Genomic DNA, 22,487 nt, shown 5'->3' on the forward strand with positions numbered 1-22,487 from the left:
AAAAAAAAGCCCTAGTATTCAGATTTTGTTTGGACATCTCTATTGGCTTTCTCCAGCTACCTGCTTGCTTTGTCCTTCACTGCTTTCACCCACAGGTTTATTCCCCAGGAGGGTGAACCAAAGTAGACACCAAAAAATTGAAGGAAAAAGAAAAAAAAGAAGAGTAGTCAAAGAAAATGAAATAATGTGAAGCAGAACCTACAATTGCTATGGCTCATTTTGCACAGATCTAGAATTTAAACACTTCTTATCTGTCACTCTGTTCTCCAATTAGCTGTTAATTAAGCTGTTAATGAAGTAGGACAGTTGAAGAGATGCAGTCCAAAGTGTCTGCAGTTCTGTGTGGTGTCTCTTCCATTATCCTTGTATATTCCCCTGTCCTTTTGTGTTATTCTGTGCACTGCCATTACCACTTTATAGGATTCCTTTAAATAGCTATCAATTTCATGTCAGTCTATAATTGCTTTTTCCACAGTGGGGAAGAAAAACAATAAGCATAGCTTTTATGATTCTTCCAATTTCCTTTTTGTGCCTCCAGCTATAGCACAGAACAAGGTTTTGCTACGTAAAATACCAGGAAACAGCAACAGAGTCATTTTCCTCGATTTCCACCTAGGTCCCACCTCACCTAGTCTGCACCCTAAGAAATTCTTGCAGCTTCAATAGAAGGGGTGTTCCTTTTTATTCCATATCACAGAAGAAGGAAGTGGTGTCAAAAAGATGTTAAGCAGATGCTCTTTTTTATTAAGCTTAGAAATTTCAGATAACTTTAAAAGATGAGGATTCTGATCTTTCTTCAGCTGAATGTTTTATACTGTGTTATCTTTTAAGGGTGAAAAAGGAGACAATGGTGTAAAAGGAGAAAAAGGAGAACCAAATGGAGGTTTTTACCTGACAGGACCACCCGGACCACCTGGAAGACCAGGATTAGTTGTAAGATACACAAATTGTATAACATAAATATTTGTGAATATGCATCGTTTTAAGTTGGAGGGCACTAATATAGACAAGCATCAAGATGATATTAAGAACTATATATATACTTATATGCTGACCATTAGCTCAGTAAGGCAGAGTTCCATTAGGCATAAGCACAGAAACTTCACTTTTGTGAATTGAACTAATTTGCTATGCTCAGCTGCCTAACGCAACTGTATCAGTATATAGATTCCTGCTATCAACAGCCATACAAATCAAGGAAATGTATACAACTATGCAAGACCTATCAGAAAGCTTTCTTGTCTGAAACTTCATTTCTTGAATATAGTTTAATGCATGAGTAAATTTTTCAGTTTCCATGGCTCTTTGGAAAAAAAATAAAATAAAAATGCTTACAACTTAAAAAAGTAGTGTGGTTTAGTGTGGTTGCCTGCATTAGAAAATATGGCCATCATAGATGAAGGACCTGCAGCAGTGGCATCCTCACGGGTGAAAGCTACAGTGGCATACATTTCAATCAGAAGAGAAGCAGGAAGATACTTGTTTATATGAAATAGATAAAGTGTAGTAATTTAAACAGTGAAGACAGTGACTGTAACAAGGTTTTAAATGGCTAGATACTATTGACAATTTGCTACAGACAGGATTGGGTTGCACAAAAGATCTAAAATTGAATCTCGGTGAAAGTAGTACAGCTTAAAACTATAAATCACTTACTGAGGATCTGTGTCAGAAAGGCATCACCATGTCTAGGTGATCTCTGCACAAGCATGAACAACCTTGAGAAGGGGATATCCTGATAGGGGTGCTAGGGGAGCTCTAAGGGGCTCTTGGTCTACTTGCTTATAAAATAAGATGATTGACTGTTGTAGCATTTAGATTTGGCATCTGTTGAACCAGGGGTCTGCTCTCAGTTATTTGAGCACCCAGTTTGAGACAGTATTGTAGTCTCCAGTGATACCTTGATTATTATCAGTCCTGAGCAAGGTCAAGGGTTTTTGCACCTCACTGTATGAGTACAGCCTTGGCCATAATGACCAGGATGAAGGAGGAAGCTCAGGGACAGAGGCATGGAACATATTGTAACAGACATTGATACACTCAAATAAATACATTTTATCATTAATAGGGACCTAAAGGGGATTCAGTTGTTGGACCCAGAGGACCTCCAGGGTTGCCTGGCTTACCTGGTTTACCAGGTTATGGAAAAATTGGACCACCTGGCCCACCAGGCCCACCAGGACCCCCTGCAATATATGGATCAGGTGAGAGGGTGTGATTTTGCCTTTCATTATGTATGTGAGCACATAGGCATACTTACATCCCCCCACACACACTTTACTTTTTGTATGTGTTCTTCCATCTACCTATCTACTCTTCCATATCTACCCTATCTCCCAAATGATGCATTTTTTCTGTAGGGAGTATCCAACCAGTTTTCCTTGACTAGTGCCATGGGAACACTAAAGCATAACGTAAGCTTTGTTAATGAGATGGTGCTGGAAGTTCCCTCAAATTTGCATTAAAGGCAAGCATGACTTTAAATAAAGTGTCAGAGTTCAAGACAATAACACTTCTATTTCCTTTTGGGTCACAGGTCTGCTAGTCACAAGCCTCATACTGTTAATGTCCAGTGCTCAAACTTGGTTCTGATGGACAGGATCCTGGGCTCCACTGACATCACATCAAGTGTGATGTCAGAGGATCACTCATCAGTGATGCCTGAGTGAGAGACCCTTGTTCCTCTGTCAGGAAACTCCAGCAGAAAGCTTTCCCTAATCTTAGCTGAAGGAAGGAAGCATACTAACAGCACTGTTAACTGTGTAGAGAGATTATAATGCAAATTTGTCTTGCTTAAAGTTTGGGTTGGCTTACTTAATAAAGATCTGTTTCTGAGTCCTAATGATTAGACTGCTTTCAGCAATGTCTGTACTTCCAGTATGTTGGTTTGGAAAGCAGATCCCTGTGTCTCCAATTTGTTCTCTCCAGGTGTTTTCCGAAATAAGTCGGACTGGTTTATTCAGCTGCCCGGGGACAAGGCGAGACTTCCAAACTGCCATTCAGTAAATATTATGAATGGAGTGTCTGCCAGAAATGTTTGTCCTCTGATGAATATTTAAGGAAGCAGTAATCCTTACTATGTTCAACACATGAACATAGGCATGTACCTGTATTAGCCTCTGATCATAATAAAGTGGACATATTCTTGGCATCCATAAAGTTCAAAGAGGCCTTTAGATCTTTTCTCGGATAATTTACATCAAGTGGAAGTTTGGTGGCCCTGCCAGGGAGGGGGGTTGGAGCTTCATGATCCTTGAGGTCCCTTCCAACCTGGGCCATTCTGTGATTCTGTGAAGTGCTTCTGAATATTAGCTAGTCAGGCAAATTATATGTATTTGCATCCCATCTTTTTCACTTTAGTTGATCTTTATTTGCAGAATACCTACAACATATTCCAATCTGTTGATTTTACCTTCCCAAAGAACAGAGGAAAGACTAACTTCCACTATTGCTTTAAAGAAATAAAAATCTTTAGAATGCATTTTCTGTAGTTGACTTGAACAAAGCTGTCTAGAACTTGGCTATGTATGGACCATGGCCATTTTAACCTCTCACTTTTTAACCTTCCTAGGCAACGCTGCCAAGTCCTTTCTTTCTGTCATTCACTCGCTCTCAAAACAGATGACCTTCAACATGTACCATATTCTTGTGTTTTAACAGCCGCAATGCCTGGACCACCAGGTCCTCCTGGAGAACCAGGGCCACCTGTAACCAGGAATCTGGTAAGACAACAAAATATGGAATTTTGTCATTGAAGCTTGTTTTTCAAATCTACTGGTGGCCATTGTTAGCAGTGATAAGAGGAGGAAAAGCTCAGTCCTGTGTTTCCATTAGATATTTTCTGGTTTTCTGAACCTCATTTTTCAAAAAAGAAAAATTTGAGTCCAAAGATCTGGGAAAGGCAATGAGAGTCATCTGTCCATTTCCTATTTGAAGAAATGCAATGGGATGCAGAGAGATAAAGTAATGGAAAGGTTTGCATATTCCAACTTCAGTAACTCCAAAAGAGTTTGGCAACATGTAAAAAACCAAACAAACAAACAAACGAAGAAACAACCTCACATTCATAGAATCACAGAATCATAGAATGGCTTGGTTTGGAAGGGACCTCAAGGATCATCAAGCTCCAACCCCCCAGCTGCAGGCAGGGCTGCCAACATTCCTACCTAATACTAAATCAAGCTGCCTAGTGCCCCATCCAACCGACCTGACCTTGAACACCTCCAGGGAAGGTGGAAACAGGGAATCCACAACCTCTCAGAGCAGCCTGATCCAGCAATTCAGGTTTTTTAATACTAAGATGAAAACTCTGATGTTCTCTAACAAATCTAAGAATTGTTGTGCCAGAAGGTAGACTGAAATTGAGTTGTTTCCTTTTCTTACTAGATGACTCAAATCAGAATTGTATCCAGATATCCAAAATGACAAACTAAGCAAAAATGACAACTAACACTTACGTCTTGTTAATATCTAAATTTTAAAATATTTTTAATACAAACCTGCAGAGTTTTCACTACCATTTTTTATCTTTCCCACATTCTCATGCTATGTCAGAAAATCAGATTATCTGCATACCTTTGGCAGTCATGTGGGAATGCACTAATAAATGAGCAGGTTTTCAGATCATTTACATTGTATGTAATGAACTAATGAGAATATAAATGCTTTTCCATCATAGTATTGTCTTTCTTCTACCTGTTCTTTCTCATGGAAATTCAGAACCTGACAATCTTTATAATACTTATAAGAAGAGGGGAGAAACAAATGTTCAAAGACTGGTGCCTCAGGGTAGAGAAATGTGGTTATAGGCTAGAAGTTACAAGCCCAGTTAAATCAAAATCAACATTAAAAAAATCATTATGCAAACTGCTAGTAACATCTGCATGATCCATAAAGCATTAATAGAATCAGGCAACCATGAAGGATGGAAAAGACCTCTAAATCACCAAGTCCGAGCATCAACCTAGCACTGCTAAGTCTATCACTAAAACACATCCCTAAGGAGCACATCTACACATCTCAATATTTCCAGGGATGGTGACTCAACTACATTGCTAGGCAACCTATTCCAAAGATTCACAACAGTTTAAGTGAAAAAAAACTTTCCTAATATTCAAACTAAATCTCCCCCTGTGCAACTCCAAACCATTTATGCTTGTCATATTCATAGAACCACCGAATGGTTTAAGTTGGATGGGACCTTTAAGATCATCTAGTTCCAGTCACCCTTCTACAGGCATGGACACTTCCTGCTAGACTAGGTAGCTCAAAGTCCCATCCAGTCTGCCCTTGAAATGCTTCCAGGGAGGGGGCATCCACAACCTTTCTGGGCAACCTGTTCCAGTGTCTCACCACCCTCACTGGAAATAATTTCTTCCTAATATCTTGACTAAATCGACCCTCTTCCAGTTTAAAACCATTTCCCCTCATCCTGTCACTACCTGCCCCTATAAAAATATCCTCCCCGCTTTCCTGTAGACCCCCTTCAGGTTCTGAAAGGCTGCTATAAGGTCCCTCTGGAACCTTCTCTGTGATGGTGATCCCAAGCTCTCTCAGCCTATAGTTGCAGGGGAAGTGCTCCAGCTCCCTGATCATCTTTGTGGTCCTCATCTGGACCTGCTCCAACAGCTCCACGTCCTTCTTGTGTTGGCTGCCCCAGAACTGGATGCAGTGCTCCAGGTGGGGACTCATGAGAATGTAGTAAAGGGGTAGAATCAACCACTTTGACCTTCAGGTCACACTTCCCTTGATGCAACCCAGGACACAATTGGCCTTCTCAGCTGAAAGCACACATTGCCAGCTCATGTTGAATCTCACATCAACCAACACCCCCTAATCCTTCTCCTCAGAGCTGCTCTCAAGCCATTCTCTGCCCAGTCTGTATCTGTGCTTGGGTTTACCCTGACCGAGGTGCAGGACCTTGCACTTGTCCTTGTTGGACTATTGGTATAGTTCTGTTCAAATCATCAGAATGACAATGTTGATATGCCAGAATATGTCTTTGTTTTTGAAGCTTTTTGTATGCAATGGTGAGCATTTCTTGAGCAAAAAGCCATGACATTAGTGTGTTCAAATGAAAGTTGTATTTAACTTGCAAAATGTTTTGTTTTGCTGTTTGACAGGTTACAACATTTCAAAACATTGAAGGTATGTTGGAAAAGGTTCATTTGGTAACAGAAGGTACACTAATCTATCTTAGAGAAACCAGCGATGTTTTTATCCGTGTTCGAAATGGATGGAGAAAATTGCAGGTATAATTGCACTATGTCTTACCCTTTCCAGCTCTCTTACTCAAAATAGAGTTATGGATATTTTTTACAGGGATGGAAAAGTGTGCATGCAAAGATTCTTTTTTTTCTTTTTCTTTTGTTTGTTTGTTTGTTTGTTTTTAGCTCAGCAGCTACTATTTATAAGGTTTTCTTTGTTTTTCCTTTTGTGTTATTTCAGCTAAGTGAGCTAATTCCTGTCCCTGATGAGAGCCTTCCTCCTCCAGCTGTATCAAGTTATGTAAGTATAAAATATTTGACTGTGAAAAACTGAGTCTAGATGTGTAAACATGGGTGATTCACTTGGCAGAAAGTTGCAGGCCCCTGCATAACACAATTTTCTTCTGAGAGTTGTCAGTTCAAAAAAAAAACACTAAATAAGCTTGCAAACTAGTTCATGCAGGCCAGCCATTCGTTTTTTACATTATATTCTGAGAATCCAAACATGACAGAGGCAAAGCATCCTCTCTGAAAAGGACAAAGGAGACTTTCTACTAAAAAAGAGAAAATCAGTTCTGTTTCATAACTCTGAAGTCAGTTGTATCAAGCCCTGTTCCCTGCCAAGGAATTTCAGAAAGGTACATCTGAAGAGAAGACTTTCTCTAAAAGTTTATAGTCTTTTTTTCATGATACATCATCATCATCATCTTTATATAGCTTGTTGAAACATAGTCTTGTTGAGAACAGATTAATTGATCTGACTGCTGCAATAATGAAAGGGCAAGAGAATGCTAGAAAGGTAGTGCTGGCAGGGTGTTGTGGTTTCACCAGGCAAGTAGCTAACACTACACTGCCTTTCTCTCACTCCACAATGTCCAAGTGGGATGCAAGAGACAATTAATTTAAAAAAAAAAAAAAAAAAAAAAAAAAAAAAAAAAAAAAAAAAAAAAAAGTGAAACTCATGAGACAGAACAGAGAGATAAATAGCAGTAATAATTATAATACATGTATACTTACTAAAGAAGTAATTAACAGTGGAATTGCTCACTAGGTACTGACTGATGAACAGCCAGTCTTCAAGCAGTAGAAGCCCCCCAACTTCCCTCAGTTTAATATTTTCCTCACATGATTTCATATGATACAGGATATAGCTTTGGCCAGTTTAGGTCAGGTGTTGTGGTTCTGTCCCTTCCTTGCTCTTTGTGTTCCCCAGCCCTCTTGCTGGCAGGACAGTACAAGAAGGTGACAAAACTGAAGCGTCCTTGGCTCTGTACAGCACAGTTCAGCAACAACAGAAACATCAGTGTTTTATGAACACTGTTCTTCTCCTAAAGCCAAAACATAGCATCACACCAGACACTATGGACAAAAACAACTCTGTTCAAGCTGAAATCAGGGTGCTGAGACAGCATTCAAACACATATTTATGTGACAGACTAAATTTATGATATGTAAATTATACATGGATACACGATTCGGGTTTCTTTTTCTGAGACAGGACAGCTCCAGATTCTCCAGTGTACAGTGTTTGCTTTATTTAGAATATCATTGAATGCCTAAAATTCTGATCTGAGCAGCATGTTTAACATATATATCTGCATGTTTTAAAATAACAGGGATTTCAATCTCTTCCGGTACTGAATCCAATATCAGACACGAACAATGGAAAACCAGCAGTAAGTATGAGTTCTGTATTGCAACTGTGTACTGAGTTATGAAGCAATGTAATTTGTATGTTCAGGGAGATGTGTAGTATTTCATCTTCAAATTCACAGATTTTGCTTCAGAAAGTTAAAACTATCTTTATAAAAATTGGTTTAGACATCTCAGACTACTTTAATCTCCCAAGCTTCTTTCATATCTGAAAGAAAAACCCAACAGATTTTGAGTTCAGAATACCTCTTCACTTAGTGATTGTACCAAGAAATCTGCAACACATTTTTAAGCTAGCAATTGTGCTACAATTAAATCATTAAAATATTAGTCAGAGTTTTTTTCTATCTTCATGATGCTGCTTGTTTTTAAATATTTACTTTAGAAGATAAGCTTTCATTTAAAATACTTTAAATATGTGTTGAGGGAAGTAAAATAACAGAATTACATGTAAAAACAAAAATATTGACTAGTGCTTGCATTTGTACTGTTTGAATCAAGTATGTTACCACTTGTACTTGGCAGCAGTCAATTTTTAAATCTTATATGGTCACTTCTTACTATTTATTTCCAGCCCTGTGATTTGGGATTCTATTTGTGCAATAACTCCAAGATTGTTGTTTAAAAATGCCAGCTACTTCTAAAAGTTTTATTTTTTAGGAGTATATAATCTTCATGGCTTCCAAGCTGTTCAAAAATAATTAAGTTTATCATGGGCTGCATAGATTTCAGAAATGTAATCTTATGATGGCAAACAACTTCTATACGGGTATGGAAGTCACTATCTCTTGAGCTAACAAGGGGTGGGGCCTAGTTTGTTTTAAATATGTATCTTTTTCATGTTATAAACTTCTGTTAAAATTGTGGTTTTCTTCTCTTTTCTCCAGCTGCACCTGGTGGCTTTAAACTTACCATTGTCTGGTGACATGAGAGCAGATTTTCACTGTTTTCAACAGGCCCAGCAAGCAGGTTTGAAGACTACCTATAGGGCCTTTCTCTCATCACATTTGCAAGATTTGGTCGCGGTTGTCAGAAAAACAGACCGATACAATTTGCCAATAGTAAATCTTAAGGTAAAAATAAGTGCTTAATACTTGCTAGATTATGATAAGTTTGGGGTGCCCCAAAATCTTAGAAAATGGCAAAAGCACAAAGCTTCAATGCAAGCTGCATTTGCTTCATATTCCAGAGTCAGGTTCCAAGAGGAAAAAGGAAATGGTAAATTTACAGGCTCATCTTTCCTTTGCATTTCCAAGGGTTACTTTTCTCAGTGTTCTAAAGGTTGTGGCAGAAATAAATCTGTGAGAATGGCTTACTTCAGGTAGACTGCTGACAAAGCAACAGCATGGTGTTTTGTGTTCTGGATACTTTTTATTATCAACACAGAAAAGTGCTTTTCTTTTTTTGTCTCAAAGGTAGTTTTTATGTTCTAATTTCTAGTATGACTATAGAGCACAGTGTAGACTAAAGAGACTATTCCTCTAATTTCTTAAGATCCTGTGCTTAGGAGTGATTCTCCCCATGAACCTGGGGAGAAAGACTGAGGAGAAGTCTGCAGCATGAGTCAAGTTGTGATCACATATAAACACACATATTCTAAAACTGAGAAAAACAAACCATGTCTTTGTGGCATTGGGTGGCTCACAGAGAAGAACAGACAAATAAGCCAAAAGGAATAACACATGATGCTTGGAACATGCTGAATAGATGCTACTCTGAAACACATGCAAACCTTGGAGGAAAATAGTAAACATAATGTTATTTTGAGTTCTACTGGAAGAAAACGTAAAAACAGTTCAAGAGGTAGCCTGGTGCAAAGCTTTTGACTTTCACATTTGCAACATCTGCCACAAAACTGTGGCAAAACTGTGCTGAATTTCTATTTCCATTGCAAACTATCCCTGTATTTTCTCTATAGTTACAGTACTTATAACCAGTTCCTCAAGGGATAAGAAAAGATGGAAGGAGAGGTATTTATGTAAGTTCACCCACCAAGGTCAGGTCAAACAAACCATTGTAGCAAGTGCAGCAGAAAGACAAGCAGTATGAAGAAATGACAGTTTCTGTACTTTGAGTGACTACCTCCTTAAGGGATGAAAGTTTGCCTAGCAGGGGGTTGAAACTAGATGATCTTTGAGGTTCTTCTCAACCCAGGCCATTCTGTGATTACATGAACTGAAAGTTTTGGTCCTTTCCTAGGGTTACAATATCATTGGTACTAGTGATACTTGCCAGAACAAGACCAATGGCTGAAGTGCTGGGAATGTCTGTGCAGGAGAGAGAGGGATGGCAAGTGAGGTGGAAGTGCTGCACTATATGTAAATGAGAGATTAGACTGTACAGCCTTCACACTTATGGATAACTTGGAAGAGATCCTCTGGCTGAGGATCAAGGAGATAAATAGAAAACATGTCATTGTGTGTGTGTGTTACTGACCACCCACACAGGACAGCAGCACAGATAAGGTATTCCCAGAAACAGTTACCATTGTCTTTTAAGCACTACCTTCTCAGTAAGGTTGTCTACAAGAACCTTCCCCTTCAGAACCCCAAAACACTTCCTATGAAGACTCAGGGCAGCAAAGATGATGAAAGGTCTAAAGAGCAAAACATATGGGGAGCTGCTGAGGTCCTTCGGTTAGTTCAGCCTGGAGGAGGCTAAGGGGAGGCCTCATGGAAGACTACAACTTCCTCACAGGGAGAGTGGAGGGGCAGGCATTGATGTCTGCTCTCTCGTGACAGCAATAGGACCCAAGGGAATGGCATGGAGCAGCATCAGGTGATAGTCAGGTTGGGTATTAAGAAACAGTTCTTCATCAAGAGGATGATCAGGCCCTTGAACGGGCTCCCCATGACAGTGGTCACAGCACCACTCCTGAAAGAGCTCAAGAAGCATTTGGACAGTTCTCTCATTTTTGAGTAGTCCTGTGTGTAGCCAGAAGTTGGACTCAGTGATCCCTGTTGGTCCATTTCAATGTAAAATATTACACAATTCCAAGCGAGTCTGGGATATTCCTAGACTTCAGCATGCTGAAGACAATTTCCTGTCACAAGTACTCAGTGAGACAAATAGAAAAGATTTGATTTGTACTGACATGAGCTCACAACCTGTTTCCATTTATTCTCATGTCTTTGTTGCCTTAGTCTTAAACCAGTCTGCCGTGAGCCTCTCAGTGAGTTCTTCTCACTGTCTGTCTGTCACAATAACTGAGTCTGCTCTCAGTGAGTTCTTCTCCCAGTCTGTACTCGTATCTAAGATTGTCCCAACCCAAGTACAATCCTCCTAGATTTGTTGCTTGAGAATAGAGAAGGCCTTGTGGGAGATGTGATGGTAGGTGGCTGGCTTGGTCACAGTGATAATAAAATAGTTGAGTTCAAAATTTTTGGTGAGAAGTGAAAAAGGCCAGCAGCACTGTCACACTGGATTTTAAAAGAGCTACTTTGTGTTTTAAGCTACTCTGGGAGCTAGTTAGCAGTGTCATCTGGGAATTGTCCTACAGGATTTAGAGGCCTGTAAGAGATGGTCTCTTTTCAACTTGCTACACAGTCCCATTGTCAAGCAAGTGGGCCAGAAGAAAGGAGAGCTCATCATGGAACTAGGATAGAAAAAGAATGAAAATATATCTGGAAGCAATATCAATCTTAACGGGCAGATTACAGAGCTGCTGATCACATCTGAGGGTAGAAGACGAGAAAAGCCAAAATTCATCTTGTGTTGACATTGCCTGCTGTGGTATCAGACAACAACAAAAAAGCAAGAGTAGGTCAAAGGAGAATATTGGTCTTATACTTGAAGATTGTCAGAAGTAGAGATGAGGAAAAAGTAGATGGATTTTATGCTTTTTGCTTCATTTTTTAATATTAATGATAGATCTTGGTCTGCCCAGTCCTCTAAGTTGAAGTACCATGACTGAGGAAGCAGTGACTTTGCACTTGTGACCACCAGAATTGTAAGGAATCAGTTGCATCAGTTCAGTGTTCCTAAGTCCATGGATCCTGTTGGGATTTATCTAAGTATTGAATGTGTTAACAAATGTTATAGCTAGTCCTCTTTCTACAGTTTCTACAGTCTTGAGAGTTGTGTCAGACATATTACAGTAGGCACAGAAGAGGGCCACAGAGATTATCAGAAGGCTGGAATAGCTCTCCCATAAATACAGGTTGAAAGAGTTGGGGTTGTTAAGCTTAGAAAAGTCTCTGGGGATACCCTACTGCAGCCTTCCAACACTTAAGGGATGCATACAAGAAAGATGGGAAGGGACCATTCACCAGCAAGTGTAGTAACAGAACAAGGTGTAATGGTTTTAAACTAAAATTAGTCAAGTAGATTTGACTAGAAGAAATAAATTCTTCACTATAACAGCAGTGAGGCAATGGAACAGGTTGCCCAAAGAAGTTGCCTCATCTCTGAAGGTATTCATGGCCAGGCTGGATAGAGCTTTGGGCAACGTGGTCTAGTGGGAGGTCCCTTCTAACCCAAACCATTCTACAATTCAGTGATTCTATGATCAAGTTGAATATCTGGAGTGACAATAGAACAGAGATAAAACTATAAGGTATAGGTGTGAATCAGAAAGCTCTTTGCACAGAGATGATAGATGAGTAAATTCAGTAAAATCTGAGATGTGAAAGCCAGAATCCTTAGTGCTTTTAAAAGAAGATAAAATTTTAAAGACACACCTTATAAAAACAGATTCAGATTTATTTTGTTTGTAAAAATAGCATTGAAATTTTAACAGGGAGAAACACTTTTCAACAATTGGGAATCTATATTCAATGGAAATGGTGGACAATTCAACATTCATGTTCCAATATACTCCTTTGATGGGAGGAATGTCATGACAGATCCACTCTGGTGAGTTCATTTTACTATTTTTTATGTTTCACATGACATTTATTTTCACCAGATAGGACAAGTGGCAATATAGTGAGTTACTTGAAATGTGATAAAAAATTCTCCCTTTTCTTATGCAATCTTTCTTCTCTGTTTCAGAAAGGCTACAACTGAGACATCAGATTGTGTTCCCCTTCTCCTCCTTTGCATTCTGTCTTCATCTTTTCACACCCACTCTCTGCTTCAAGCAGAAGAACAAAAAATAATGGTTAAATAGTATGAACAGAACAAGGTCACTATATGTAGGCATGCAGTTGAATTAAAATATGTATATATTAATTTCTTTTTTTTCAGCAAATAACTTTTTAACATCACTTTTCAGGCCTCAAAAGATAATATGGCATGGTTCAACTACAAATGGGATCCGACTGGTCAGCAACTACTGTGAAGCCTGGCACACAGCTGATTTGGCAGCAATGGGACAAGCATCACCACTGAAGATGGGAAAACTTCTTGATCAGAAAGCATATGGCTGTAATAATCAGTTTATTGTTCTTTGTATTGAAAACAGTTTTGTATCTGATCCCCAGGGAAAATAACTCATCTGTTGTACATAATATTCAATATTATGACAGAAAAAGCTGACAACAGAAGTTTCATTTGCAATGATGTAAATATTTTAATTTTTGTAATTGCACATTTCAGGAAAAATTAGCCAAAGAAAACATACCTCAACACAATCCATATTCCAGTTGAGTGGAACATTCAGTGTTCATGAGGCACACTTAAAGCTTTTCTTTCCACTCAAACTTTGTATGGTTGAAGGTATGCCAACATTTCACTCACAGCCTCTTGTCTTACTAACGGAGTCGAAGTTCAGTGAAGGTCACTAGTCAAGTATGGACTACAAGGAAGATTCAGTAGCCTGACTTGATAGCTGCTGTTTCTTCCAGTTAAGTCTTCTTTTCACTTGCATTGATTTTGAATATCCAAGGCACTATTTAAATATATCATAAAATGGCTTGAATTGGAAGGGACTTTGCCATGGGCATGCTTGTCAACCAGTAGATCAGGTTGCCCAGGGACCCAATCAACCTGGCCTTCAATACTTCTAGGGAGTGGAAGTCAACACTTCCATTCCTCTGCTTTTCTCTGGGCAAGCAGTTCCAGGGCCTCACCACTCTCTCATTAAAAATAATAATATTCTTCTTAATATCTAATCTAAATCTCCCTTATTTTAGTCATTCCCCTTTACTCTATCACTATCTAACCATGTATAAAGTTGTTCTTCCTGGTGATTATAAGCTACTTTTAATCACTGGAAAGCCACCATGAGGTTTACCAAGAGCCTTCCCTTCTCCAGGCTGAATAAGCAAGGCTCTCTCAACCTTTCTTCATTGGAGAGGTGCTCCAGCCCTCTGATCATCTTTGTGGCTCTCCTCTGGACCCACTCCAACTGTTCCACGTATTTCTTGAGCTGGGGAAGCCAGACCTAAAGGCAGTACTCCATGTGGGACCTCAGAAGGGAAGAGTAGCGGGGAACAATCTCCTCTCCCACCCTGCTGACCATCCCTCTTTTGATGCAACCCAGGCTGCAAGGACATACTGCTGGCTCATGTCAAGCTTTTTGGCCATGAGGACTGCTAGCCCTTGTCTGCAGGTCTGCCCTCAGTGAGTTCTTCTCCCAGTCTGTACTCGTATCTAAGATTGTCCCAACCCAAGTACAATACCTTGCACTTAGCCTCATTGAATCTCACTTGGTTCATGTGGGCACATCTTGAGCTTGTTAAGGTCCCTTTGGATGGCATCCCTGTCAGTTTGGCATCATCCTCAAACTTGCTCAGGGTGCACTTGATCCCACTGAACATCTTTGATTAAGATGTTGAAGAGCACCCGTCTCAACTTGGACCACTGAGGCCACCACTCATCACAGGCCACCACCCAGACACAGAGCTGCTGATCGCAATTCTCTGACTGATCATCCAACCAATTCCTTATTCACCAAATAGTCCACTCTTCAAATCCTTATATCTCCAACTTAGAGATAAGGATATGGCCTCGCAGAAGCCAATGTACCTGACATCAGTTGCTCTTCCTTTGTCCATTGATGTCATTGCTCCTTCCTAGGCCACCAGATTGATCAGGCACAATCTGCCCTTGGTGAAGCTGTACTGGCTCTTAGCTCACCTCCTCATCTTGCGCATGCCTTAACATAGCTTCCTGTTTCATGACATTCCCAGGCACAGAGGTAAGGCTCATCGGCCTATATTTTCCTGGATTAATTTTTCCTTAAAAATGGGAACGATGTTTCCCTTTTTCAAATCACCTAAGAGTTTACTTGACAGCCATGACTTTCTGAATATGATAGAGAGTGGCTTTGCTACCACATCAGACAGTTCCTTCAGGACCCTGAGTTGCATGTCATCAGGCCCCACAGACCTGTTGTACTCATTCAGTCACATCCAGTGGTCTTGAACTTGAACCTTATCTTATTCCTCCTCCAGGACTTGAGAGATTTGGGAAGCCTGACTGTCAGTGGATGCAAAGAACTTCTTGAGTACCTGACCTTCTTCATGCCTTTTGAAGTCAGTTCTTGCTTCTGATTTATCAGAGAGGGTACACTCTCTTTGGCCTTTATCTTCTGACCAATATACCTGTAGAATCCCTTCTTGTTGCATCCCTCATCAGCTTCAGTACCATGTGTGTCCTGGCTTTCCTGATCCCATCTCTGCACATCCAGACAGCATACCTGTATTCTTCACAGGCAGTATGTCCCTGCTTCCACTGCCTGTACATTTCCTTCTTATTCATCAGTTTGATTTCCAGGTCCTTGTTTAGCTTTGCTGGTTTCCTGCCTCCTCTGATATATGTATATATACATACTGTCCCATGTATAATGAGCAAATAAGAGGATGCTGTTAAATTTTACAGGGATAGACTTCTCAAAAAGCTTTAAGAACAAAGGGACTTGACTCCTTGGAGTCTCAATGGAAACTCAATACTAATACCTAAATACCTAACTCCAAAAAGATTTTACAGATTTTATTTTGGTGCTTACACATGAATTTAGCAACCTGACATCTTACTTTTCATCACAGATTCTAGGCATAGTGTTTTATGCAGAAGGACTGAACTAGACAGAGTCTGGTCCTTACTTTGGTGCTATTGTTATCAGGAAATCTGGAGCAATGTTAATAGAAAACATCCTGTTTTAACTGGCAGAAATGTGCACATAAATGCAGATAAACAAGCCATCTGACCTTTATTTATTTAATTTAGCATAAGAGGAAGTCATTTCCTGTTGTGCCAAATGTAAACTGAATGAAAAATATCTGTCATGGTCTCTTTACCATAACCCTAACCGTAACCCTAACCCTAATCGGCTCTAGGCATTGTTATCTTACTATGCTATATGCAATTTTCCTTTTAGTGAATGTATCCTTCTGGCATTCAGATACTGAAAGAATTAGTAATATAAAATCACAGTATTAGTGACAGGAATTACTGTTAAATGCTATTATTCCTCACAAGCATTATCACCACAGTACCTTAAGTCTCTCACCTAAATATTTGCCTACTATGTACTTTAAAAAAGCATTTACTTGTTTTTTTAACTGGCAGTAACTATGGTAATCAAGCATCATGTTATCATTTTAAAAGACTTAACCTGAAGATTAGGTTAGAAACACCAAATTGCTAACAAACAAACTACTAAATTATTAGACAGCTACTTTCAAAAGACAAGATAAGCCAAATCATGTTTACCATACCAAACTGATTTAATTATTATGTAACATGAAAATGTGAAATCCAGCCTTATTTCTTTAATTTACTATAAAACCATATAAAGTCAGCTGAATCATACCTTCTGTTTGGACAGTATTTTCATTATTACATGTTAATGAGGAAAAAAAGTGTTTATATTACACTTTAAATGTATGAATTACAACTAATTTCTCTCATCTTTTGTCTATCCCTTCCCCTAAAATGCTGAGCATTCTTAAGAAATGGAAAATTCCTTCAATTTGAAGAGTTGGAAGATGTACAGTGGGGTTTCGTTCTGAGTCAAGGAGGAGAATAAATTGTTTTACATGCAGATCTCAGCTTCTCCAAGTCAGTACAGTGATTATTTATGATTGCAGTCAGTAATCATTATTAATTCTTACCCCAACCCTAACCTAACCTAACCTGAACCTTAACCTTACTGTTGATAATTGAAGTCAGTTCTTATGCTTCTACTCCTGAACTTGAGCCAGCTGTCATAGGGAGTTGGGTATTTCTTGCCTAGAATTGTAACGGTGGGGGGAGGGGGTGTTGAGAGATGAAATAACGAAGAAGTGCTTAAAGGGGTAGGGCAGAAGACTGAAAAACATTCAGTGTTTAGGAGATACTGAACTTGCTTTTATGTCTGACCCAAAATAAATGTGTGCTGAATTTTGCTTCTATAAGCCATTCATGGAACTAATTTCTCTCCGTATCCTTAATAGCTAATAGAGCTTAGAAGGGAACTGAGATAATCAAACACCATCAATGAGGTGCTAGGGAAGTCTTGACAGTTGCTTCCCACCTCTAACATTAATTGACAGGCTAAAAGAATCTATTGTACATTCTTCAACTTAATACAGAGCATGAACTGTGTATTACACAAGCTGTCCCAATGCCAAGTACACTCACTGTATTCACATGCCTGGAAGGCAGCTAGCTGGAATCAATAGGAGAGACCTGTTAGGAAGCTGAGATTTTCCTTCAAAAAACCAATCTCTGTCACTGCAACCAGAGCCAATGAGGTTCTTTATATCTGTAAAACCACAGAGGAATTAGTAATGTTTCTCAAGTGTAAGACAGAGACAAATTTGACCCAGTACTTAAATTAGTTTCCCTATTAAAGCTGAATACCCTTGAGGTTCAACACAAAGGTCAAGAACACTTGAGGAAGATTTGCCAATTCTGGTAAGCTACTGTATTTAAAGAAAATGAATATATCATCAAGACTAGCACCAGAGCACCATTGAAAGTTGTAATAGTTTTGTTGCTATTGCCTTTCCACATCATAACATTAAGCAGTGCACTGGGAGTTAAAGAATTAATAATGCAGCTCCAGTCTTGGAAGAAAAGAACAAACTACAGCTTCCCAAAGACTTCACTATTCCATTTGTGGTTTCTATTCAGCGGGAAAAGATAAAACTAACTGGGAGTCATGAGACTGCACTTTTTCTGCTTATCTCTGCAGTGTGGTCCCTAGCCATCTCGTCTACAGCATCAGAGTAAGGCCTTCAGTTTTGGGCACTCTCTCATTTATTTGATTAATTAGTTTCAATTCCAATTGTGTTATATTGTGTTATCTTGCATTCCTCTATCATATTTAGTAAATTAGTTTTCTCCCTTAGTTCTCTTGCTGCTGACATTCCATAGTCCTGTTCTGGCCCATTGACTCTGTTAGAGGCAGGTATCAGGAGGCCTTATGCCCTATTGAGTTTAAAGACCTTTTCTATAGAATGTCACGAAACATGATATATCATCACTGATCAGTAGAGCCCTGCTTTGCCTGGATGAACTACAGCGAGATGAGCAGTTTCTCTCCTTTGATTGCTACAAGATGCCAGCCAAAGCTGTGAGTTTCTGAAGTGCAACACATACATTTCAAAGGATTGACAATTAACAAAATCAGTCTAGATGCAGTCAAAGAGCATGTGGTTTTGCTTTTGAGCTGTGTATTCAAGTGGGGGAAAAAAGAATGTGTTGCAGTGTGCTCCTCCAAGAATTCTGCAGATACTCTGCTTCTGTACTTAGGTTTAGGTAGTCTTCCAATTTTTGCTTTTTTCTCCTGTCCGCCCAGAGAAGAGAATCTGTCTCCTAGATTTTAAAGGAATTGGATGATAGAATTCCAATTTCACTTTGGTGTTCAAATATCACAGTTAATGAAAAACACATATCTTAAAAATCTGTTCAGTGTTTGGCTGTTATTTGATGGCTTGATGGTCAGATATCTAGTTAGAGCCTATGTTATAACAGTTCATCTCTGCTGCCTGTCCATAATGCTTCAGCAATAACTGGCTAGAGACAGATAGATTTCCAGATGACCAATTATTTTCCAACTCAGCTTTCATCTGAATTTAACCTGAGGGTCAATACTTGTTCACTTAAAAGGACTATTTTGTAACTCAGTACAGCTTCCACTGGTACCAGTGGCTCTGACCTCTTACTTGCCAGATCCTCTTCCGTTTTATTAGTTATTAAAAACAAAACAAAAGAAAACCTGTTCTACTCTTAAGTAATACTCATGGTCATGTGTACACAGCCTAACTCAAAATTGCATCAGAAGTGGATGGCTCAGCTCTGGCTGTACTAGTCTTTGCCCAGGGGGAGAGAAAACTGTAAGTAAGTCAGAACACATCTTCATCCTCTACGGGCAGGAGATAAATTGAATGAGACTTTTTTTCATTTGTCCTTTCTCCTGTTTTGAGATTGCCCTCCTTCTTCACTTGATCTTCTCCAACCATTTATTTTTATCTACAGCTGCTGTCCACAGAAAAGTTCAACATTTTTCAGAGCTGTCAGTTGCAGCGGTACAGCATGCTGCACACAAAGGTTCCACCTTTTGTGTACATCTGCTGCATCCTATTTTCCACAGCACCCAAATGAACACTGAAGACCAACTCCAATTTGTACATATTTTGCTGGGTGTACAGCAGTAGCTTGGTAAGGAATTTAGAGATGTCCAACAAGGAACAACTCCTCTTTCCCTTATAAAGAAATGAACCCTCCTGTATACTCTTGCAAAGTACTATATCTCTTTCAAGCTCAGTGCACATAGTAGACGACACAAGCTGTGAGAATTTCTATGTGAGAAGTGAGTTCATTGTCATACCTTAGCACTGATCAGGAGTAATATTATAATCTGTTCTCTTAAGCTGGTCTCAGGACCAGAACCAGTGATGGTTTCACAGAAAAGAGAGTGATAGCCCTGCCTGACCTTAGAAGAAGGACATGAGATCACAAGCAAACTCAATTAAACCAAGATGGTGACAATAATGCTTCTTCAGGAAAGATGTTTTGTACTCTCCTCTTCAAAACCACAAATGCATTCATTAGAACAGCACCAGTATACAACTGTGTTTCTCCACTGGTTGGTACTGCTACCAGCTCGCAATGGTTTTGTTCAGCCTTCTTTGTCTCCAAACATTCACGAGGATCCCTGCCTTGTTAATCATGTAAACCCCAGAAAAATAATTTATTGACATTTAGCTCTGCTTTAGTTATGTGTTTTAACTTTTCAAGCTACAAGGTCTTAACTGAAGCTAGTTCAATCTCTGAGACTACATTTACACTAGAAAATTATCAGAGCCAGGGTACAAGCATTAGTACTAATGGCATTACTGATTGCTTAATTATTCTCTGGCATAGTTCTAGCCCACGTCACTGGATTTGCAGTATGTAGTTGGGGACAACATGTTCCAATCACTACTTCTCTGGAAACACAGAAGTATAATTACACTAACAGATACTTAACCATTACATATGGCTTCAGGACTAACTGGAATTCTCCGCCCCCCAAAAAAAAGCCTGCAGTGGAATCATGGGACATACATGTCTGATATTCATGGGACAAACAGCAATACCTCTTTATGCATTTTTGCCAAACTTAACATAAAACATAAAACCCTCTTGCAAATAGCCATTTATGCAATGTACATGTTCACATCCCATTCATTGAAGAAACAGAGGATCCTCTTAAAGCCATTTCATTGCCCTATGCAGAGGCATTGTGCCATCCTGTTATTCTCATCTCATTTATCAGTGATAAGCACCTTGTCTGAGGCAAGAAGTGGCTCTTCACATAGCTATACATTTCAAATCTGTGAGAAATAGAGGTCCTGTTATGGTCCTCCCATACAACTGATAACTACTACCAAAATGTATGGCACTAACAAACAGGGCAACATATTTGCCCATGCCCTTCATTCCAGCACCTGCTGGATCAGGTAGCGTGTTAATGCACGTACCCATTGAATTTAATCATACATCACTTCATAGAACAATTTTTGTACAATTTTCTATTATTTGTCCCTTTTCAGAACTAGTTATATTTTAACATTCTATGTAGATCCCCGGTGTTTTGGAGTTGTTTTGGGTTTTTTTTCTTCCACTTTCCACCTTAATAATTCTTGACAGAAATGAAACTACTGCTATCTCCCTGTGGGTGCTGTTTATTTTGCATAATTTGTCTAAATACCATATACTAGTAGACGCCAAAATAATCCTGTGTTTAATTTGCAGATATTCCCTGTATAACAACCTAATGTATTCAATTCAGTAAGCAAGAATCCTTAAAAATAGGTTTTACAACTTTGGATGATCTAAACAGATCAATCCCAACATAACCATCCTGATAATTCAAATGTTCTCAAGCTTTCATTTGTATTTTGCTTTTTTTTTTTCCTAACTGCTCCATCTGGCATAGCAAAAAGGTTCCACGTAGACCACCTTAACTGCGCTAGAAGCAGTGATGCTCATACAAAGGAATAAGAACATAAAAATAATGTAAAAGGATAATTGAGTGCAGAAGTAATAGCAGAAGAAAGATGACAGAAGAACACAGGGATCAATCTAACAGGAAAAAGGGGGACTGACCTTCATGGTCAGTGACCTTCCCACATGAACAAGATCTAAGTCTCTACCAGAACTCTTCTAAGGTCAAGAGCCCCTTGGGAGGAAAAGGGGCAACTCTTTACCCACAGATTCAATTTAGATAGCTTTGCAGCTGCTGCTTCATCCCTAAGCTTAATTTGGTTACAGCTGGTTAGCTAAGAATCAGGACAAAGTGTGACTTAACTGTAGGTATTTCATGGGTATAGGTCTTTATATAGTGCATGTTATGAAAGAAGAGTAAGGCCTGTTGAAAATAACTTGTGCTGGCAATGTTCATCACTTGAAAGTGACATGAAACCATCTTGGTGAGCTGTCAGCTGCAACTTAGCCAAACACTGCTCAGTATGCTCATTCACTGTTTCCCCTAAGACTGAACTGGGAGCCTTGAAAGAAATCCTTCACTCACTCATTGTCTCCTGTTCCCTGCTTTCCTTTAGAGAGATTTTCTATAGTCCACCCATAATTCAGATTGCCTGTTGTAACAAAGCAAACAGTGGGTGCTTTTTTTTTTTTTCCTAAGTATAACAATTTCCTTAAACTATAGTTTTAGCATTTTATGATTTTCAGAGATGCCTCTATTTCTTACTGCTGCTAGCATATTACTAGGATTAATCCCTTGCAGATTTCTATATATGGATAACTAAGCACATGCTTGCCTGATGATGTCAACTTCAGTAGCTCCTTACAGCATGCATTTGTATTGAATCCAGATGTTCAGTCCAACATCGGTCACAAAGAACACTGTCACTGAAACAGTATTTGCGAGAGAAAAATTGACTAGGTTCTGATGATATGTAACACTGATCATTGCTAGGAGAGAAAGGGAAAAAGACTGAATTAACAAATACTTAGTTCACTTTGAACCATTCAATTATCAGGATTTTTACCCAGGTGAACTGTAATGCAGGAGAAACAAGACTTTCTACAATGGATATGTTAGCAGAACAACTGCAAATAGGAAGGAGAAAGCAGATTGCTGTGACATGGAATTGAGCATGGTTCTGAAGTGTGTGTAAGCTTTTATCCAGAACTCTAAACTGGGAAGTCATCATCTAGCTGAGATAGTACATAAGGCCTGAAAAATTTTGTCAAAAACAGACTACAGGAAGCAAGTAGAAAAAGCACCTGTGATCTGTATCGGCTTGT

General features: G+C 39.2%; 1 protein-coding gene across 3 annotated transcripts in view; it reads left to right on the forward strand.

The window, feature by feature from the left end:
• Nucleotides 1–17,140, forward strand: part of COL15A1 (collagen type XV alpha 1 chain) — an 89,500-nt gene extending 72,360 nt beyond the window's left edge. For all 3 annotated transcript variants that reach the window (XM_032442532.2, XM_085540073.1, XM_085540074.1), the window contains 9 exons: nt 832–933; nt 2,069–2,204; nt 3,661–3,722; nt 6,123–6,251; nt 6,448–6,507; nt 7,823–7,882; nt 8,747–8,932; nt 12,598–12,713; nt 13,075–17,140. In XM_032442532.2, the coding sequence (XP_032298423.2) occupies nt 832–933; nt 2,069–2,204; nt 3,661–3,722; nt 6,123–6,251; nt 6,448–6,507; nt 7,823–7,882; nt 8,747–8,932; nt 12,598–12,713; nt 13,075–13,291 (1,068 nt within the window). In that variant the 3' untranslated portion in view covers nt 13,292–17,140. The remainder of the gene's footprint in view (nt 1–831; nt 934–2,068; nt 2,205–3,660; nt 3,723–6,122; nt 6,252–6,447; nt 6,508–7,822; nt 7,883–8,746; nt 8,933–12,597; nt 12,714–13,074) is intronic.
• The last annotated feature ends 5,347 nt before the right edge of the window (nt 17,141–22,487 follow it).

This window comes from Coturnix japonica, chromosome 2, assembly GCF_054131305.1.
Source record: "Coturnix japonica strain WE chromosome 2, WE-NBRP24, whole genome shotgun sequence".
In the NCBI taxonomy this organism is placed as follows: Eukaryota; Metazoa; Chordata; class Aves; order Galliformes; family Phasianidae; genus Coturnix; species Coturnix japonica.